The 19,179-nt window shown below is 36.0% G+C and overlaps 1 protein-coding gene across 1 annotated transcript in view; it reads right to left on the bottom strand.

Annotated features, from left to right (window-relative positions):
- The window catches only part of LIN9 (lin-9 DREAM MuvB core complex component), an 89,716-nt gene that overhangs the window by 16,465 nt on the left and 54,072 nt on the right, over positions 1-19,179 (bottom strand). The window contains exons 8-11 of the mRNA XM_055419783.2: positions 18,552-18,685; positions 17,009-17,128; positions 16,421-16,522; positions 12,794-12,874 (exon numbers count right to left, since the gene is read on the bottom strand). Of these exons, the coding sequence (XP_055275758.1) occupies positions 12,794-12,874; positions 16,421-16,522; positions 17,009-17,128; positions 18,552-18,685 (437 nt within the window). The remainder of the gene's footprint in view (positions 1-12,793; positions 12,875-16,420; positions 16,523-17,008; positions 17,129-18,551; positions 18,686-19,179) is intronic.

Genomic DNA, 19,179 nt, shown 5'->3' with positions numbered 1-19,179 from the left:
AAATCACTTTGCTGTATATCTGGAACTATATTCCAGTATAAAATAAAAAGTTAAAAAGAAAAAATATATATACTTTGGACAAAGTAGTATGTCTAGTCCTTTGAAGTGCAATATAGTGAACTACTCAGGTCATTTTGGTAAAAACATAATAGAAATTAGCTCTCGGCTTCAAAATTAAGTTACATTGATTAAATAAAATTATTTGTTAGAGTAGAGACTGTGTAGGGATCAGTTCAGTTCAGTTGCTCAGTCATATCCGACTCTTTGCGACCCCACAGACTGCAGCATGCCAGGCTTCCATGTCCATCACCAGCTCTCGGAGCTTGCTCAAACTCATGTCCGTCGAGTTGCTGATGCAATCCAACCATCTCATCCTCTGTCATCGCCTTCTCCTGCCTTCAATCTTTCCCAGTATCAGGGTCTTTTTCTTCACGAGTCAGTTCTTCGCATCAGGTGGCCAAAGTATTGGAGTTTCAGCTTTAGCATTAGTCCTTCCAATGAATATTCAGGACTGATTTCCTTGAAGATTGACGGGATGGATCTCCTTGAAGTCCAAGGGATTCTCAAAAGTCTCCAACACCGCAGTTCAAAAGCATCAATTCTTCGGTGCTCAGCTTTCTTTATAGTCCAACTCTCACATCCATACATGACTATTGGAAAAACCATAGCTTTGACTAGACAGACCTTTGCTGGCAAAGTAATGTCTCTGCTTTTTAATAAGCTGTCTAGGTTGGTCATAGCTTTTCTTCCATGGAGTGGAAATCACTGGAAAATCTGCAGTATTTTGGAGCCCAAGAAAATAAAATCTGTCACTGCTTCCATTGTTTCTCCATTTATTTGCCATGAAGTGATGGGACCAGATGCCATAATCTTCGTTTACTGAATGTTGACTTTTAAGCCAGCTTTTTCACTCTCCTCTTTCCCTTTTACCAAGAGGCTCTTTAGTTCCTCTTTACTTTCTGCCATAAGGGTGGTGTCATCTGTATATCTGAGGTTATTGATACTTTTCCCGGCAATCTTGATTCCAGCTTGTGCTTCATCCAGCGCAGCATTTCGCATGATGTACTCTGCATAGAAGTTAAATAGGCAGGGTGACAATACACAGCCTTGACGGACTCCTTTCCCAACTTGGAAGCAGTCTGTTGTTCCATGTCTGGTGTTAACTGTTGCTTCTTGACCTGCATACAGATTTCTCAGAAGGTAGGTAAGGTGGTCCGGTATTTCCATCTCTTTAAGAATTTTCCACAGTTTATTGTGATCTACACAGTCAAAGGCTTAGGCGTAGTCAATAAAGCAGATGTTTTTCTGGAATTCTCTTGCTTTTTCTATGATTCAATGGATGTTGGCAATTTGATCTCTGGTTCCTCTGCCTTTTCTATATTTAACTTGGAACATCTGGAAGTTGACGGTTCATGTACTGTTGAAGCCTGGTTTGGAGAATTTAAATATTACTTTCCCAGCATTGTGAGATGAATGCAATTGTGGAGTAGTTTGAACATTCTTTGGCACTGCCCTTCTTTGGGATTGGAATGAAAACTGACCTTTTCCAGTCCTGTGGCCACTGCTGAGTTTTCCAAATTTGCTGGCATATCGAGTGCAGCACTTTCACAGCATCATCTTTCAGGATTTGAAATAGCTCAACTGGAATTCCATCACCTCCACTAGTTTTGTTTGTAGTAATGCTTCCTAAGGACCACTTGACTTCGCATTCCAGGATATCTGGCTTTAGGTGAGTGATTACACCATCATGCTTATCTGGGTCACGAAGATCTTTTTTGTATAGTTCTTCTGTGTATTCTTGCCACCTCTTCTTAGTATCTTGTGCTTCTGGTAGGTCCATACCATTTCTGTCCTTTATTATGCCCATCTCTGCATGAAATGTTCCCTTGGTATCTCTAATTTTCTTGAAGAGATCTCTAGTCTTTCCCATTCTATTGTTTTCCTCTATTTCTTTGCACTGATCACTGAGGAAGGCTTTCTTATCTCTCCTTGGTATTCTCTGGAACTCTGCATTCAAATGTGTATATCTTTCGTTTTCTCCATAAAATCACTCAGTGTGAAAATCATTTGGGTTTAACATAAATTAGTTCAATGTCATTAACTTGCTGTATCACAGAAAATTAGGAAAAAATGCATACCAAGAAAATCCGTAATCCATAAAAATGAAAGAACTGTTATACCTCTGAAGGTTTTAAAAAATAACAGTTCTGGATATATTAAAACTGAAATCTCCTTGTAAAACTTAGGATTCTTCCTTCTGTAAAGAAGGAATTAAACTAACTGAATAATTTGTATTTATCCCTGAAATATTCTACAAAATTTCAACTCACAAGTGATATAGGAAACAGAATAATAACAGGTATGTTACGATTAATAGATATAATTTGATTTTTATTACCTCTATAAGGCACTGTACTTATATCAATATAATAGAAATGGCACAGTCTTTGAAGATAAGTCTTTTTATTTACTTTTTAAAACTAATCTCAAATCACTTAAGTGTTAGTCGCTCAGTCATGTCCGACTCTTTGCGACGCCAGGGACTGTATCCCATCAGGCTCCTCTGTCCATGGGATTCTCCAGGCAAGAAAACTGGAGTTGGTTGCTGTTTCCTTCTCCAGGGGATCTTCCCAACCAAGGGATCAAACCTGGGTCTCCTGCATTGCAGGCAGATTCCTTACCATCTGAGCCATCACATACCATACTATTTCCTTTTTGATGATTCCACTCAAATTGAAGGGTATGGTTTATTAAACAAAGACCAAAGAATTACCATGCATGATACATGTTATACACAGGACCTACTGTGAATAGAAATCCATCTCTCTCCACCATTTGTTTTTAATGAGTACAAGGATCAAATAACCTTGAATATACTTTTTATACTACTAGCAGTTAGCAACTCTTCAAAAAGCAACAGGATTTGCAATAGCATTCATTTTACCCGCTACACTGAACAATTTAAATTTCAACTCTTTCGCCAGGCAAGTGTGTGATTTATGCTTTTTCTTCTTTGGAGAACAGTTTTATTCTAAAGCAGTCTGATACTTCATACTTTGATCTTATTCTATAGAACTGAATTCCAGGTTTATGTTTAAATGACAGTCCTTGATATTGGAAAAAAAATAGTGGCACATTGTTCTCCTGTTGTCTGAAAACATAATGAGTATACATGTTTTAAATATTTTATTACCAATGAAAGAACATGTTATGTTTACCAGCTGGAATAACTTTATTAAATGTTTGAGATTTTTGCACCATAATAACCAAGACAGGAAGCTGGACGGCCCCTAAAATCAACTGCTATTTCTCATATAAATGCCTGCAAAAGTTTCTTATTTTCTTTGGACATCATTAGATTTCCAAGTTCTTTTTTTTTTAACCTTTTATCTTATATTGGAGTACAGCTGGTTAACAATATATATAGTTGGTTGTGATAGTTTCATGTGTGCAGGAAAGTGGTTCAGTTATACATATACATTTATCTATTCTTTTCGACTGACATGTATATACCGCTATAATTAAAATGGATAACCAATAAGGACCCACTGTATAGCACAGCGAACTCTGCTCAATATTATACAACAACCTAAACAGGAAAAGAATCTGAAGTAATGTTTTAAAGCTAATATGAATTGTGACATTTTGCTTAACATTAGTATGTTGGTGAATCCGCCACCCCATTGGAAATACTCTCTTCATATTAAGTTTTTTTGTAAATCTACCTAATGGAGGAGCTTCTGGATATTTAGGTCATTTTAGCTTCCATGTTTTATATTCTATTTTCGTAATCTGTCTGTGGAGACCATCATCATCTTCTGTGGCTCAAGACTCCACTTATTTATTTCTGAATGTTAAACTACCTTTGCATTCCTGGAATAAATCTACTGGCTGGCATGATGTACCTTTTAAACATTCCCATTTGTTAATACTTTGTTTAGGATTCTTTCACCTATATTCATAAATGATATTGGCTAGTAGTTATTCTCTTTTGTAATAGCTTTGTTAGGTTTTAATATCAACTTATTCAAGAATTACAAAAAGAAATTGGAAAATGTTCCTAGTTTTTCTCCTATTCTCTAAAAAAAGTTTTTGCAAGGTGATGGTAATGGTAAATAATTAACTGAATTCGCTGGTATGAAGAATTCATCTGGTGGTTTAGGTTCTTTGTGGTCAAGTTTACATTATAGATTCATTTATAAGGCAGTGAAGGGACTGTTCAGACTTTTTTTCCATATCAGTGTTGACAAGTATTTTTCTAAGAATTTGCCTCCTTCATTTCAATTTTCAAAATTATTTACAGGAAGCTGTTTATAAACTGTATTAGTCCGCTTGCCATGCTATAACAGGATACCATGACTGGGTGGCTTAAAAAATAGCAATATGTTTTTTTTGTAGTTATGAAGGTTGTAAGTTCAAGATCAACGTGCTGTCAGGGATGGTTTCTAAACAGAACTTCAGAACTTTATCTGGCTTGCAGATAGCTGCCTTCTCATTGTGTCCTCAGATGGCCTTCCTTTTGCGCATACATGGAGAGATCTCTTGGGGTCTCTTCCTCTTCTTGTAAGGACACCAGTCTTATTGATATGGGCCCCAACCTTATTGCCTCATTTAACCTAAATTATCTCCTTAAAGGCCCTATCTCTAAATACAGTTACACTGTGGCTTAGGGCATCAATTTATGAATTTGAAGCACACACAATTCAATCCCATGTAGCCTCTCAAGATCTTTTTCATGTCTGTAGGTTTTATAGCGATGTTCCCTCTTTCTTTCTTTTTACAGTTGCGCTGGACCTTCATTGTTGCATGTGGGCTTTTCCCAGTCGGGGCTACCCTGAGTTGCAGTGCCTGGGCTTCTCACTGTGCAGGCTTCTCTTGTTGCTCTCAGGCTCTAGAGTGCAGGCTCTGTAGTTGTGGCGCACAGGCCAGGGACAGAATTCGTGTCCCCTGCCTCGGCAGGCTGATTCCCTACCACTCGACCACTCTCTTTCTTAATAGCAGTAATTTGTATGTTTCCTGATTAGCACTTTCAGGATTATAAATTTTACTAGGTCTTTCAAAGGGATGAACTTTTACTCTGTTGATCATCTCTATTTTAGATTTGTTTTCTATTTCATTACTTTTCTCTCTGGACTTAATTTGTTGTTCTTATTCTAACTTACTGAGATAGATGTAACTTACTAATTTTTTCAGTCCATCTTCAATTTAAACATGCCTTTTATTCTAAAAGAGGCGTGGCTACATAACAACATTTTGATGTATATAATTTTCAACACTACTAAATTAATTCTGTTCTCTGATAACTCATTCTTTGCTCTATGGTTTATTTAGCGTTGTATTCTTTAATTTTCAAGCACAAGTTTTATTCTTGGTATCTTTTAGTTAAGAACTGACTCATTGGAAAAGACCTGATGTTGGGAAAGACTGAAGGCAGGAGGAGAAGGGGATGACAGAGATGAGATGATTGGATGGCATCACCAACTCGATGGACATGAGTCTGAGCAAGCTCCAGGAGTTGGTGATGGACAGGGAAGCCTGGTGTGCTGCAGTCCATGGGGTCGCAAAAAGTCAGACATGACTGAGTGACTGAACTGAACTGAACTGAAGAGGGCTATGGAAACTGTGTTGCTACCACAGTGGATTTGTATTTTTCCTTTGAGTTTTGCCAATTTTTGCTTTATATATCTGGATGCTATGTTATTCAGTTCAGTTCAGTTCAGCCGCTCAGTCATGTCCGACTCTTTGCAACCCCATGGATCACAGCACGCCAGGCCTCCCTGTCCATCACCAACTCCCAGAGTTCACTTAAACTCATGTCCATCGAGTCGGTGATGCCATCCAGCCATCTCATTCTCTGTCGTCCCCTTCTCCTCCCGCCCCCAATCCTCCCCAGCTATGTTATTAAGTACATATAAATTTCAAGTTATTATTTTGAAATTATACTTTTCATCATTAAGAATCACACCTCTTTACATCCAGTAAGATACAGTGAATTAAAATTTTCTTCATTAGAAAGCATATCTCTCTATATCCAGTAATATCTGTTGCCCTATATTTAATTATCAGATACTAATACAGTTACATGCTTTTCTGTTGTTATTTAAAAATTTGCATTGCTGGGGTTTCCCTGGTGGGTTTCCCTGCCAATGCAGGATACACAGATTTGATCCCTCATCTGGGATGATCCCTGCCACTGAGCAACTAGGCCCAAGTGCTGCAGCTACTGAGCCCATCCACCCTAGAGTCCTGCTCTGCAACAAGAGAAGCCACTGCAATGAGAAGCCCGGGCACCACCACTAGAGAAAAGCCATATAACAACAAAGACCCAGCACAGCCATAAATAAATAAATAATTGTATTGTTTATCTTTTCATACATAAACAATTTTATCCTGGATTCTTTTATACTAAATGTGTCTCTTTCAAGAATCATAGAGTTGGATTTGTTTAAAGCTGAAACTCCAATACTTTGGCCATCTCATGCGACGAGTTGACTCACTGGAAAAGACTCTGATGCTGGGAAAGGTTGGGGGGCGGGAGGAGAAGGGGACGACGGAGAATGAGATGGCTGGATGGCATCACCGACTCTGTGGACATGACTTTGAGTGTACTCTGGGAGTTGGTGATGGACAGGGAGGCCTGGAGTGCTGTGATTCATGGGGTCACGGAGAGTCGGACACGACTGAGCGACTGATCTGATCTGATTAGTTTCAGGTATACAACACAGTGATTCAATATTTTTTTATAGATTATACTTCACTTAAAGTTATTACAAAATAATGGCTAAATTTTCTTGTGTAGTACAAAGAACTTCTTTGTGTAGTATCCTTGTTGCTTATTTGTTTTATACATAGTAGTAGTTTGTAACTCTAAATCCCCTACCTCTATCTTGTCCATCCCCTTACCCTTTTCCCACTGGTAACCATGAGTTTTTATATCTGTGAGTCTGTTTCTGTTTTGTTATATCCATCTTTGTTTTATTTTCTAGATTCCACATTTAAGTGATAACACAGAGGAGTATTCATCTTTCTCGGTCTAACTTCTTTCATGAAGCATAATACCCTCTAGGTCGATTCATATTACTGCAAACAGCAGCATTTCTGTTTTATGGATGAGTAATATCCCACTGTGTGTGTGTGTGTGAGAGCTTGTGTATGAGCAAGTATGCATGCATGTATGTAAATATATGTACACGCACATATACAGACTACTTCTTTATCCATTCATCTGTTGAAGGACACTTAGGTTGCTTCCATATCTTGGCTACTGTAAATAATGCTATGAACATTGAAATGCATGTATCTTTTTGATTTAGTGTTTCTGTTTTCTTCAAATATATACCCAGAAGTAGAACTGCTGACGGAGAAGGCAATGGCAAGCCACTCCAGTACTCTTGCCTAGAAAATCCCATGGATGGAGGAGCCTGGTAGGCTGCAGTCCGTGGGGTCGCTAAGGGTCGGACACGACTGAGCGACTTCACTTTCACTTTTCACTTCCAAAAGGTTGGAGAAGGAAATGGCAACCCACACCAGTGTTCTTGCCTGGAGAATCCCAGGGACAGGGGAGCCTGGTGGGCTTCCGTCTATGGGGTCACACAGAGTCGGACACGACTGAACTGACTTAGCAGCAGCAGCAGCAGAACTGCTGAATCATATGGTAGGAACTGGGTTTTATTTTTCATCCAGTCTGGCAATCTTTGTTTTTTATTTAAGAAATTTAGTCCACTTATACTCAATGCTATTTATCAATATGTTTAGATTTAAATCTACCAGCTTACTATTTTCCTTCTATGTGTCCCACTTGTTTGGTCATTTTTTTCCTTCTTTGTTGCCTTCTCTTGGACTGAGTGAACACTTAATTGTTCCATTCCCTCATGCAGCTCCCCCTGATAAGCTTGGTAGTTATTAATCTTTTACCATTATTTGAATAGGTGCCTTAGAGAGTAAAATGTACATTCTTCATTTTTCAAAATCTATGCGGAATACACACTCCTTACTCTAACCAACAAACAAATGTTCGACTGTATTTTTAAACCTTTATATTTTATGCTACAAGATACAATTTTATTATTTTATATGGTGACACTTAGGTTAATGTACATATTCATTATTTTTGTTGTTTTTCATTCGCCCCGGCTTGAACAAAACCTGTATTATTTCCTTTAGTACAGGTACTCTGGTAACAAATTCTATAACTTGCCTGCAAATGTCCTTGTATTAACTTTACCCTTATGAAATTTTCACTGTATATAGAAATCTAGGTTGGCAGTAATTTTGTCTCAGCCCTATAAAGATGTCATTCCATTTTCTTATGTCCTTTGTGTTTTCTGTGAGAAGTCAGCTATCAAACAAACTGTTACTTTTTTGAAAGTACTTCAAGTACCATCTCCATCCTACTCTGGGTACTTTAAATACCTCCCACTTTGTGTTTAGCTTTCAGCAGTTTTACTATGATGTGTTTTGGAGTCACTATCTTTTTATTTACCTTATGATTTATGGGGGTCTTGAATTTGTAGCCTGTTGAATTTTGAGAGTTCTGAAAAATTCTCAGTTATTATCTCTCAAAAATTCTCTCTCCTTTTGTCTCATTTTTTCTTTCTCTTCTCCTTCTGCTACCCTATTAGACATGTTAGACTCCTCTGCTGCTGCCGCTGCTAAGTCGCTTCAGTCGTGTCTGACTCTGTGCGACCCCATAGACGGCAGTCCACCACGCTCCACCGTCCCTGGGATTCTCCAGGCAAGAACACTGGAGTGGGTTGCCCTTTCCTTCTCCAATGCATGAAAGTGAAAAGTGAAAGTGAAGTCGCTCAGCCATGTCCAACTGCATTTGCAAGAGAGTTCTTTACCACTAGAGCCACCTGGGAAACTCCATAATCAACTTAGTTCAATTTCAGAGATAAAATAATCTGAAGCTGGGCCAATGTAGCCTTTTTGGGTTCCAATCCAGAACATGGGAAGAATTTGCAAATTTCTCTCAATCCTTGCTGGTTCTCTGGACTCTAATTTTTGTCCTCCCCACTCTTGTAAGCCCTTTGAGAACATAACTCCGTTTCTCAGCCACCTTTTGTGAAATTTGCATAAGCCCCTAAGGAAAGAGGAATCCTAACTGCCAGAATCCTCCTGAGTTTAATTCTTTTCCTAGATCCTATCCCTAAAATTCTTAAATACCTTATTAATGCTCCAGTATCTTTGGCTTGTTTTTACATTTTATTCCAGAGGAAATAGCTGTTCTTAACTATTTGGATTAGGAAGACTAATCCAAATTATCTAGCCTACCATTACCAAAAGCAGAAGCACATTAACTTTTCCCAAGCAGTATGTTCAAATTCTTTAGAGGAGTGTCAGTTTTTTTCTCTCCTTTTAACTTGGGTAAAAGCCACATTTACATTCTGTCACTCAGATGAAGATCGGGAATGTGGAAACAGAAATTAAATCAATTCCTTTTAAAGTATAGCATCTCACTTCTGCATTCCTCTATCATATTTGCAACTCTTAGCCTGGAGTCTCTTCAGGGTTCCAACTTGCAGCCTCTTTTAGCCAAGGTTTTAATTTCATCCAACACGTCAGAAAATGTAAAAAAAAAAAAAAAAACTCTTTCATACATTGTTAGACAATCTGTTTCTATGTATTCTATTTACTTTTTTTCATATTTATTTTATGTGGAAATTATAAGGGACAAGAAGAAAACACATGTCCAGCCTACCATCTTAAGTTAGGAGTACAATTAAATCTTTAAAATGCTCATACATTCTGACCCTGCCACTTTCTATACAAAAAACCAAACCAAACCAAATAAAAAACCCCTTCAAAATGGTTTAAAGACCTAAATGTAAGCCCTGAAACCATAACACTCTTAGGACAGAGGCAGAATACTCTTTGACAGAAATTGGTAGCAATATTTTCCTGGATCAGTCTCCTGAGGCAAAATAAATAAAAGCAAAAATAAACAAATGGGGCCTAATTAAACTTAAAACTTTTGCATAGCTAAGCAAACTATCAACAAAAGAAAAAAACTGTGGAACGGGAGGAAATATTTGCAAATGATGAGGCTGACAAGGGGTTCACATCCAAAATACATAAACAGCTCATACAACTCTAAGAAACCAAACAGACAAACAATTCAATCCAAAAATGGGCAAAAAACTTGAATAGACACTTCTCCAAAAAGGACATGCAGATGGCTAATAGGCACATGAAAAGATGCTCAACATCACCAACTATCAGTGAAATGCAAATGAAAACCACAATTAGGTATCACATCACACCAGTCAAAATGGCTATAATCAAAAAGTCTACAGAAAACAAATGTCAGGGTGTGGAGAAAAGGGAACTCTTGTACATGGCTGATAATGTAAATTGGTATAGTCACTATTGAGAACAATATGGAGGTTCCTCAAAAAGTTAAAAATAGAACTACTATATAGGATCCAGCAATTTTACTTCTGGGTATATATCCAGAAAAAATGAAAAAACACTGATTCAAAAGGATACATGCACCCCGATATTTACAGCAGCACAATTTAAAATGGCCAAGACAATGGAAACAACCCAAGTGCCCAGCAACAGACTGATTTCTGAAGACACAGCACACATGCGCGTACACACACACACAAATGAAATATTACTTAGTCATAAAAAAGAATGAAATAAAACCATCAGCAGCAATGTGGACAGACTTAGAGGATGTTATGCTTAGTGAAATAAGTCAGACAGAGGAAGGAAAATACTGCATGATATCACTTATATGTGGAATCTAAAAAGCAATGCAAATGAACGTGTATGCTGAAAGAAATAGACTCACAGATACAGAAAACAAACTAGTGGTTACCAAAGGAGAGAGGAAAATAGGGCGGAATAAATTAGGGGTATGGGATTAACAGATATAAACTACTACATACAAAATAGATAAACAACAAGAATATACTGAATAGCACTGGGAATTATACCCAGTATCTTATAATAACCTATCATGGAATATAATCTGACAAAAGCACTAAATCAGTATGCTGTATACCTGAAACTAATACCGTAAATCAACTATACTTCAAAAAACAAAACAAAATATGAAAGTAAATGCATGGAAGAAGAAATCCATATCTAAGCACAAAAACATATTTATACCATATACTAGTTTCACAATATTTGAATTTTTATAACAGAAATTATTTCTAATCATAAATAAAATTATAAAGTCTATCAAGAAAATTAGATTTCTGCAGAGTTTCCATATGCCAAGAAGCCCGGCCGACATCAAAATAGGCCTTTATGTAAAAGTAGGTAATTTTAATTCGGCTGAGTCAAATCTAATACTTTAAGGTGTAAAACCAAGCTACAGGGAGAAGTCCTAGCTAGTGCTATGAAAGTAAAATAATTTGATATGCATGAAGATGAAATGGCTTCCCTAGTGGCTCTGACCGTAAAGAATCTTACTGTAATGCAGGATACCCAGGTTTGATTCCTGGGCTGGGAAGATCTCCTAGAGAAGGGAATGGCAACCCACTCCAGTATTCTTGCCTGGAAAATTCTATGGACAGAGGAGCCTGGTGAGCTACAGTTCACGGGGTCACAAACAGTCGGACACAACTGAGGAACTTAAACGCTTTTTTCAAGATGGAAAAGATAAGATGATCAGAGGAAATGCAGCGGGGGAACACTGAAAAACCATAGAATAAAGGGCAGAAGTAGAACTAATGGAAACCAAGATAAGAGTGAGAGTCCAGTAGCAAAGAAGTAAGCACATTAATATTATTATGTTTAGGATATACAACAGCAATATGTTATGGCTAATTTTTTTCGATCTTTGATAGTCTGTTTATCTGACAATATTAATTTTATAACATGCCTACATGAGTTAAACTGGGACCGAGAAGCCCGTTTTGGTATCTGTACTACTAAATAGCAGCAAAATCTTAGGTCAAAATCCCTTGACATCTTTGGTCTTCAGTTTTCAATTCCATAAAAATGATGGGCTTGAATTGGATAATTCAAAGTCATGTTCAGATTTAAAAAAACGCCTACAAGAAGACGGTTCCTCATTCAGTTCTGTATCTACTTGTCCAGCTGTTTATTCACACCTACCCCTCACACCATTCCATGCAAAAGGTGATTAATGTTATGACAACTCCCTATTCTCGTACTCATGACAGACACTGGTGATTAGCTAAAGCCCTTTGCCTCCAAGTCTAGTCACTGAGCTCTCCTTTCCTTTCATACTTTCTAGCAACCATTTCTAATCAGTTGGAGATGGTATTTGAGATAAAAACTATTCACCATCCTATAAAATCATAACTATGACTTCCGGTATGATTAAAAAGCTTTCTTAGTGAATATTTTCTACATCTTAAAAAATTCTGATAATACTCTCCTATGAATTAACTTGACTCTCATATTTTGCACTCATTAGATTGATAAAATAGGATATAAGCTTTGTCAAGATAACCTGAAGATACCAGCCTACATATTTCCTGATTTATTCTGAACCATTTGAATAACTTATGCTAATATGATTTCCTTAGTCAGAAGCACCAATGCTAGGAATTCCACACTCATGCAAACTGTCTAAGAATCTAATATATATCCATTAATCCTATCCAATAACATAAGGAAGTCTAGGGTAATGAACTATACTGTATTGCTAATTAAGCATGTGTTCAGTATAATAAAACACAGTGAGAGTAAATCAGAATTTTAAAATAACAGTTATCTCTAGGTTTTCTTTCATAAAATATTTTCAACCCTTAAATACAAAAGCCCCCACCGTTTGAAAATGAGACAAGTAAACAAAAAAAATCCTTACCAGTTTTTCTGCTTCTGTGTTCATTTCCCTTAATTTCTTGACATGTTCCTTTTTAATCATGAGAATTTTTGATAGTCTGGTCTACAGACAATGAAAAAGAGATGTTTTGGAATAAAGAGAGGTACTTAAATATATCAGGTAGACATCAAACTTGTAAGTTTCCACTAAGATATTTTAGCAGATGTGTTTCAATATAAATATAACACAGACACTATTTTAGAAATCTGACTGGCTGAGAGGAAGATATTTTAAAATCCACTGTAAGCAGGTACATCAAAACAAGTAAGAAGTCAACCTGAATAAGCTTTCACTGGAACAACATGTGGACCAATCAGAATAATAACTATAATTAATTGAAGCATAAATATGTTAAAATCCATGCATTCAGACTGATACTTAAACAAAATTAACCACTGTTGGAGAACACTAGTAACCAAACTCATCAACTGGAAAACAAAGCCAAAAAATTAAGCATTTATCCTGCCTTTCCTATACAAACTATGCCATTAGTTAACCAAATAATAGATTTGGGGAAGCCGAAGAATCGATGCTTTTGAACTGCGGTGTTGGAGAAGACTCTTGAGAGTCCCTTGGACTGCATGGAGATCCAACCAGTCCATTCTAAAGGAGATCAATCCTGGGTGTTCACTGGAAGGACTGATGCTAAAGCTGAAACTGCAATACTCTGGCCACCTCATGCGAAGAGTTGACTCACTGGAAAAGACTGATGCTGGGAAAGGTTGGGGGCGGGAGGAGAAGGGGACGACAGAGAATGAGATGGCTGGATGGCATCACCGACTCGATGGACATGAGTTTGAGTGAACTCCAGGAGTTGGTGATGGACAGGGAGGCCTGGCGTGCTGTGATTCATGGGGTCGCGGAGAGTCGGACACGACTGAGCGACTGAACTGAACTGAACTGATCCTCACAGAACGATTTCAGCTAATACACAAAGAACAAGAATGGCACCATTTTGCAATCCTAACGAATGAATGGATCTAGGCACTGATAATTTGTAGCAGCTAACGTTATATTAAAAAAGAGATAAACAATAGGGGTATCCTATCAGGGCTTTCCAGGTGGAGCTAGTGGTAAAGAAACTGCCTGCCAATGCAGGAGACACAAGAGATGTGTGTTCGATTTCTGCTTTGGGAAGATCCCCTGGAGTAGGAAATGACAACCCACTCCAGTATTCCACCTGGGAAATTCCATGGACAGAGGAGCCTGATGGACTATAGTCCATGGGGTCGCAAAGAGTTGCACATGGCTGAGCACTACTACTACACATCCTATCAGAATACAAAAGTATGCATAAAAGTAGTCATATAAAAACAACCATATCAATCAAATAAAAAACCCAAATCAAATCAAATCTTTATATTCAATGAGCAATTTATATGAAGTACAAAGACAGAAGAGTATACTGGATGTTATTATAAAGATTCAGTCAGCAAAATCCAGACAGTGGGAGACTCTACGGACAAATAATACAGTTTATTCAACAAAGAGGTTAATGGGAAAAAAGAAGAGCTAATATTTAAGAGCCAACTAGACAACTGGAATGCTGACTGGATATGTGATGATATTAAGACATGTTTTTATTAACTTTATAGATGTAATAATATTATTACAGTTATGTCTCTTTTTTAAAAAGGGCCCTTACCACTTAAAGATACATAACAAAATATTTACAGATAAATGATATGATATTTAATTTCTTAAAAGAGAGAAAGAAGGTAGGAGTATATGTGAAATAGAAATGGCCAGGAGTTTTTGATAACTGCTATAGCTAGATAATGGGTTCAGAGAGATACATTATACAACTCTGCTTTCATATGTACTAAAATTTTGATAATTAAAAAATAAAAATAAAAAGCTGACCTAAGTTGATATAGGTAGAGGGAGGGCCTGGTAAGATATGTTACATACTTGTTGATACTGACCCTTATTAGTAGGTCCAGAGCTCTGGACTGGTCTCCTGTCTTTAGTTGCTGGGTTTTAAGGAAATCTGTGTGATTCTACTGAGTAAGAAACAGTAAAAAATGGATGAAGGCAACATCTTTCTACCATTTTTACTTTCTCTTTCAGTTTTGTGTTTCTTGGTTAGTTTTTGATAGAAAATCATGCTGTTTCCTTCTCATTTTTTCAAAACTGAGTCCTCTCTTAGAGAGAGTCTTTTTAGATTCCTCAAAATCCCTAACCCCAAGAAAGAAAATTCATTGCGAACTATGAATTATGAAACTAGCAAAAAATGATGTTTATTTTGTCATAAGAAAAAAATAGTAATAGACAAAGACAAAAACGTATATTACAGCTTGACAAGAGCAAACCTGAGTTTCATAAAACTTTAGATATTACAAAAGACAAGTACATAAAAAGGCTTTTATTTTTACCTGCTAGAAAGCTTAAAATAATGAAAGCAGTGTTTCAGCTAGGTATTACACATGGATTTTGAAGTTAAAATTAAGCACTGCAATCAAAACATCTAAGCAGCAACAAAAACATCGATCCTTTACAAGTAGTGTATTAGCATTTAGCTTCTGACTCCCTCTGCTGGTGGATCTCTTGCTCCCCACTCTCCCTCTTCCCTGCTCCTTCCCCATCTCCCTCTACCCCTTGCCCAAATATGACACATCAGCTTTGTTTTTACTTCCACTATTTAACAAAAGAAAGAATGTCTTTAAAAAACAAGTGTCCTAGTTGTGAAATGATAAGCCTTAGCTCTTTTCATATTTTAAAATTTTCATATAAAAATATCTACTTTTGAAAGTTAAAAGGTGTAATTCTGTACTCCAAGAATAATTAACAACATACAACTAAGGAATAAGAAATGCTATACATATACATACAAATAACAAGACTTTTCCTCAAAATAACATTAATTGTAAAAGGTAACACTGAATATTTTAATGGCTTATGTTATAAACATTTTTATTTATAAAGACTTTATCTATCCCAAGTCAAATAGCTTTATTTTCAAAAAAGAAAAGGAAAAGAAAAGAAACAAATCAAACATCATCAGACTATGATTCAAACTAAATAATTTATTCAACCTAATTTTCAAAACAAACAGCTCATTATATTAAGAATCAGGCTATTAAAGAAAATTGTTTTATATAATAATTGCTATTTGTTTCACTTTAGCTTTAGATTTCTTTGTGTCTAATCATTAAGTACTTAGCAAATGAACAGCTATTTGTAGTCTCAGAAAAAAACTAAAGTTCCTCCTAACCCGAGAGCTGGCCAACACACCATAAGTTTTGAGGTGACTGATAATGGCAGGATTACTGAGGTTACTAAATAAAAACCTTTATATTTATACAATTTATTAACAGCTAAGCATTCAATTTCACAGAGTGTATGCTATAACACTTATGCTAGAGTCCTTAACATAGAAAAATAATAAGAACCAAACCCAAGAAAAGCCCAACAAAAATAGACCTCTAAGTCTTTTTTGGCTGTTATAACTTATTTTCAAGCTTTGTTGGAAGTAACAGAGTTCTTAAAACACAATGACTTTAAAAAGTGTAAAAATATTTGGTCCTAGAAAAATTTTCAACTTTAATAACACAAAAGATAATGAATTTTTTTTTAACAAGTGAGCAAAATATTCAGAACAATTCTTACCACTTGGATAAGGAATTCTACTGGAAAACCACCTAACGTTTCAGTGTCAGAGCCAGAAATTTTACTTCTCCAAGGTGACTGTCCTAATAAGGGATCATTATCCTATGGGAATAAAAGGGAACCATTTAACCACTGACCTTTCAAAAGGAAGCATTTTAATTTTTTAAAACTTTATTTTATTGAAGTACAGTTGATTTACAATGCTGTGCTAACTTCTATTGTGCAGCGAAGTGATTCCTTTCTATATATATGTTACATTTTTAAAATGTTCTGTTTCATTATGGTTTATCACAGGATATTGAATACAGTCCTTCGTGCTACACAGTAGGAACTATCATAAAATTTTGAATAAAGAGCAAATTATATTATAATTAATATTCTATTAGAAATCCTATAAAAAGGAAAATATTTCCAAGCTGAAGCAACTGTTTTATTTACTTTATTAGATTTTTATTTAACATCTGACAACTCAAAATAATGTGGGCACCACCTAAAGTTACTACAATCAATCAATCTATATTTCGTAAGGACATAGTTTACATTCATAATCATTTAAATTACTGGTGATATTTAAAAAATATTACTTACTGTAATCGGTGACTGGAGAGGAGGAGTATAATGTAACCGTGGTGGAGTCATAAAAAATCGAGAAGGCCGCTGTTTTTGTCCAAAGGCAGCAATTGGCATTGTCTCATGAGGCTCATTACTCTTTGGGAAAAGAGAACAGGCCCCAAAACTTGAAGAACTTTACCAATCATTTTAGCTTTATAAAAATTCTGTTTTAGCATTAAATGTACACTAGTTTATTATGATTTATCATAACATATATTAACTATAAAGATCAAAGGGCTAGAACTTAAATCAGAGTATGAATACTACTTGGCTATTAAGATGTTGAACCCACAAAAAGAAAGTGATCTATGGCCACCCTTGTCTGTCTCGGGGTTAAAGACTATCTGAATATTACCCACTGTAATTAAAGGCAATTCTTATCTGGCCAGGGAGAGATGTTTTGGTGATCTCATAAAGGAAATTACATTAATGCAACAGAAGAGTAACTTTTCTCTTTTGAGATGGGAGGTTTAAAGATTTCATCCTTTAATGAAAAAAATAAGATTGATATACCTTGCTCTATATTTAGTCCAAATTATCTTTCTCTCTTGCTCCTCTCTAAAGTACGTTTGATAAGGAAACTCTTAAAATAAGCAGAGTCACAGTTTTTTTAAAAGTATGGAGCAGAGAAACAGTCCTCTATTTCTATACTAAAGAGATAAAGAAATTTTGATTTTTAATTGTAAGTTCAGAATCCTTAAAAATCAACTTTATAACAAAGGAATGAAGAGGCAGGGGGATTAATGTAAACAGTTAAATTTCCATTATACTTAGCGGCAAACAATTTTTTTTCAAAAAGTTTTTACTCATTAAAAAAACTATCAGTTATATTTACTCTTTATATTTTAACTTATTAGGAAAGTATATAATTTCCATTACGTTGCTAAATTAAACATGATCGTGATATAATGGTTCAATAGTTTAATGGTCTATATCAGAAGTTCAAAAGATCTGGATTCAAGACTCAACCTGGCAAGAATCCATCTTGAAAGCCTTGAGTAAATTACCTAATGTACTTATGTCTCAGTTTCACCTTACGAAAAGTGGAGGTTATTAACATCCACCTTGTATATTCTAAGGATAAAGTAGGAACATATAAAAAAATATATATTTCAAAGTACAAGATGTTACTTCAACTTTCAAAGTTGTTTTACAAAACAGCTTGTTTTTGTAAACTGGAACAACTTGTTTCAGTTGTTTTATAAAAACAGCTGAAATGCAAGTGTTGTGTAGCTATTCCCCAGGTGCAAGTGTTGTGCACCTATTTAGTCAAGAGTGATCAGTTGTGTTACACTCTAATTTGGTACAAGGAAGGCAGAAGGATGCTAGATTCTGGAAAATGTAGAAGAAAATTAGAGTTCTGCTCCAGGAGTTCAGGAGGCAGGGCTGGGAACCCCTAAAGATCTCTTCCTTTGTGACTTGAAATCTTGATTCTATCATAAATACAACCCCGAAGAAAACTCTACAAAACATATTTTATAGGCATAAACCAAATATGTACTGTGAAATAAATACTCACAAGAACTTCATAGTCAGGGATAGTATGAGTTCCAAGCCCTGCCCTATCAAATGTTACTCTATAAGTAGCATTGAGAGTATCCACAGCATCTATTTGTCCAGTGAAGAGACCATCATGAACACCACGTAATCGAGCTGAAAAAAGAAACAAAAAGTAATTATGGTATTTAGGATACAAAAAGCTCCTAAATACCATATACATACATAACTGCTCCAAACATGTTCTTCAAAGTGGAGAAAGTACAGTATTGCTGTCTATTAAAGTTTCCAAAAAAGGTATGCATTAATACTGAAGAACAATTTAAAAACTTTGGAAACAAACAACAAAACTTTAAATGGTGATCCTTAATTTGATAAATGAATGAAACCATATATCTACCAAACTAGGAGGAAAATACTTTTAAAAAAAGTCAACATAAGAAACTTGGTCATTATACTCATGAATGAAGCACTAGGAATAATTCAAAAATGAAACAAAGACAAGGCTGCTAAGCAGAAAAGATTTACTAGGTTTCAGACTGCTATCCTTAGAAAGGGTCGCCTACAAAGTTGACTTCTGGGAGCCTGAACTTTGAGAACGTTCCCACTGTTGCCATACTAAGAAAGGTGGTTAACCATGCCCAGATTGT

This window comes from Moschus berezovskii, chromosome 17, assembly GCF_049115385.1.
Source record: "Moschus berezovskii isolate FMDL1 chromosome 17, NW_MosBer_1.0, whole genome shotgun sequence".
NCBI lineage: Eukaryota > Metazoa > Chordata > Mammalia > Artiodactyla > Moschidae > Moschus > Moschus berezovskii.
The sequence above is the reverse complement of the archived record's forward strand: the minus strand, read 5'-3'. Positions and strand labels throughout refer to the sequence as shown.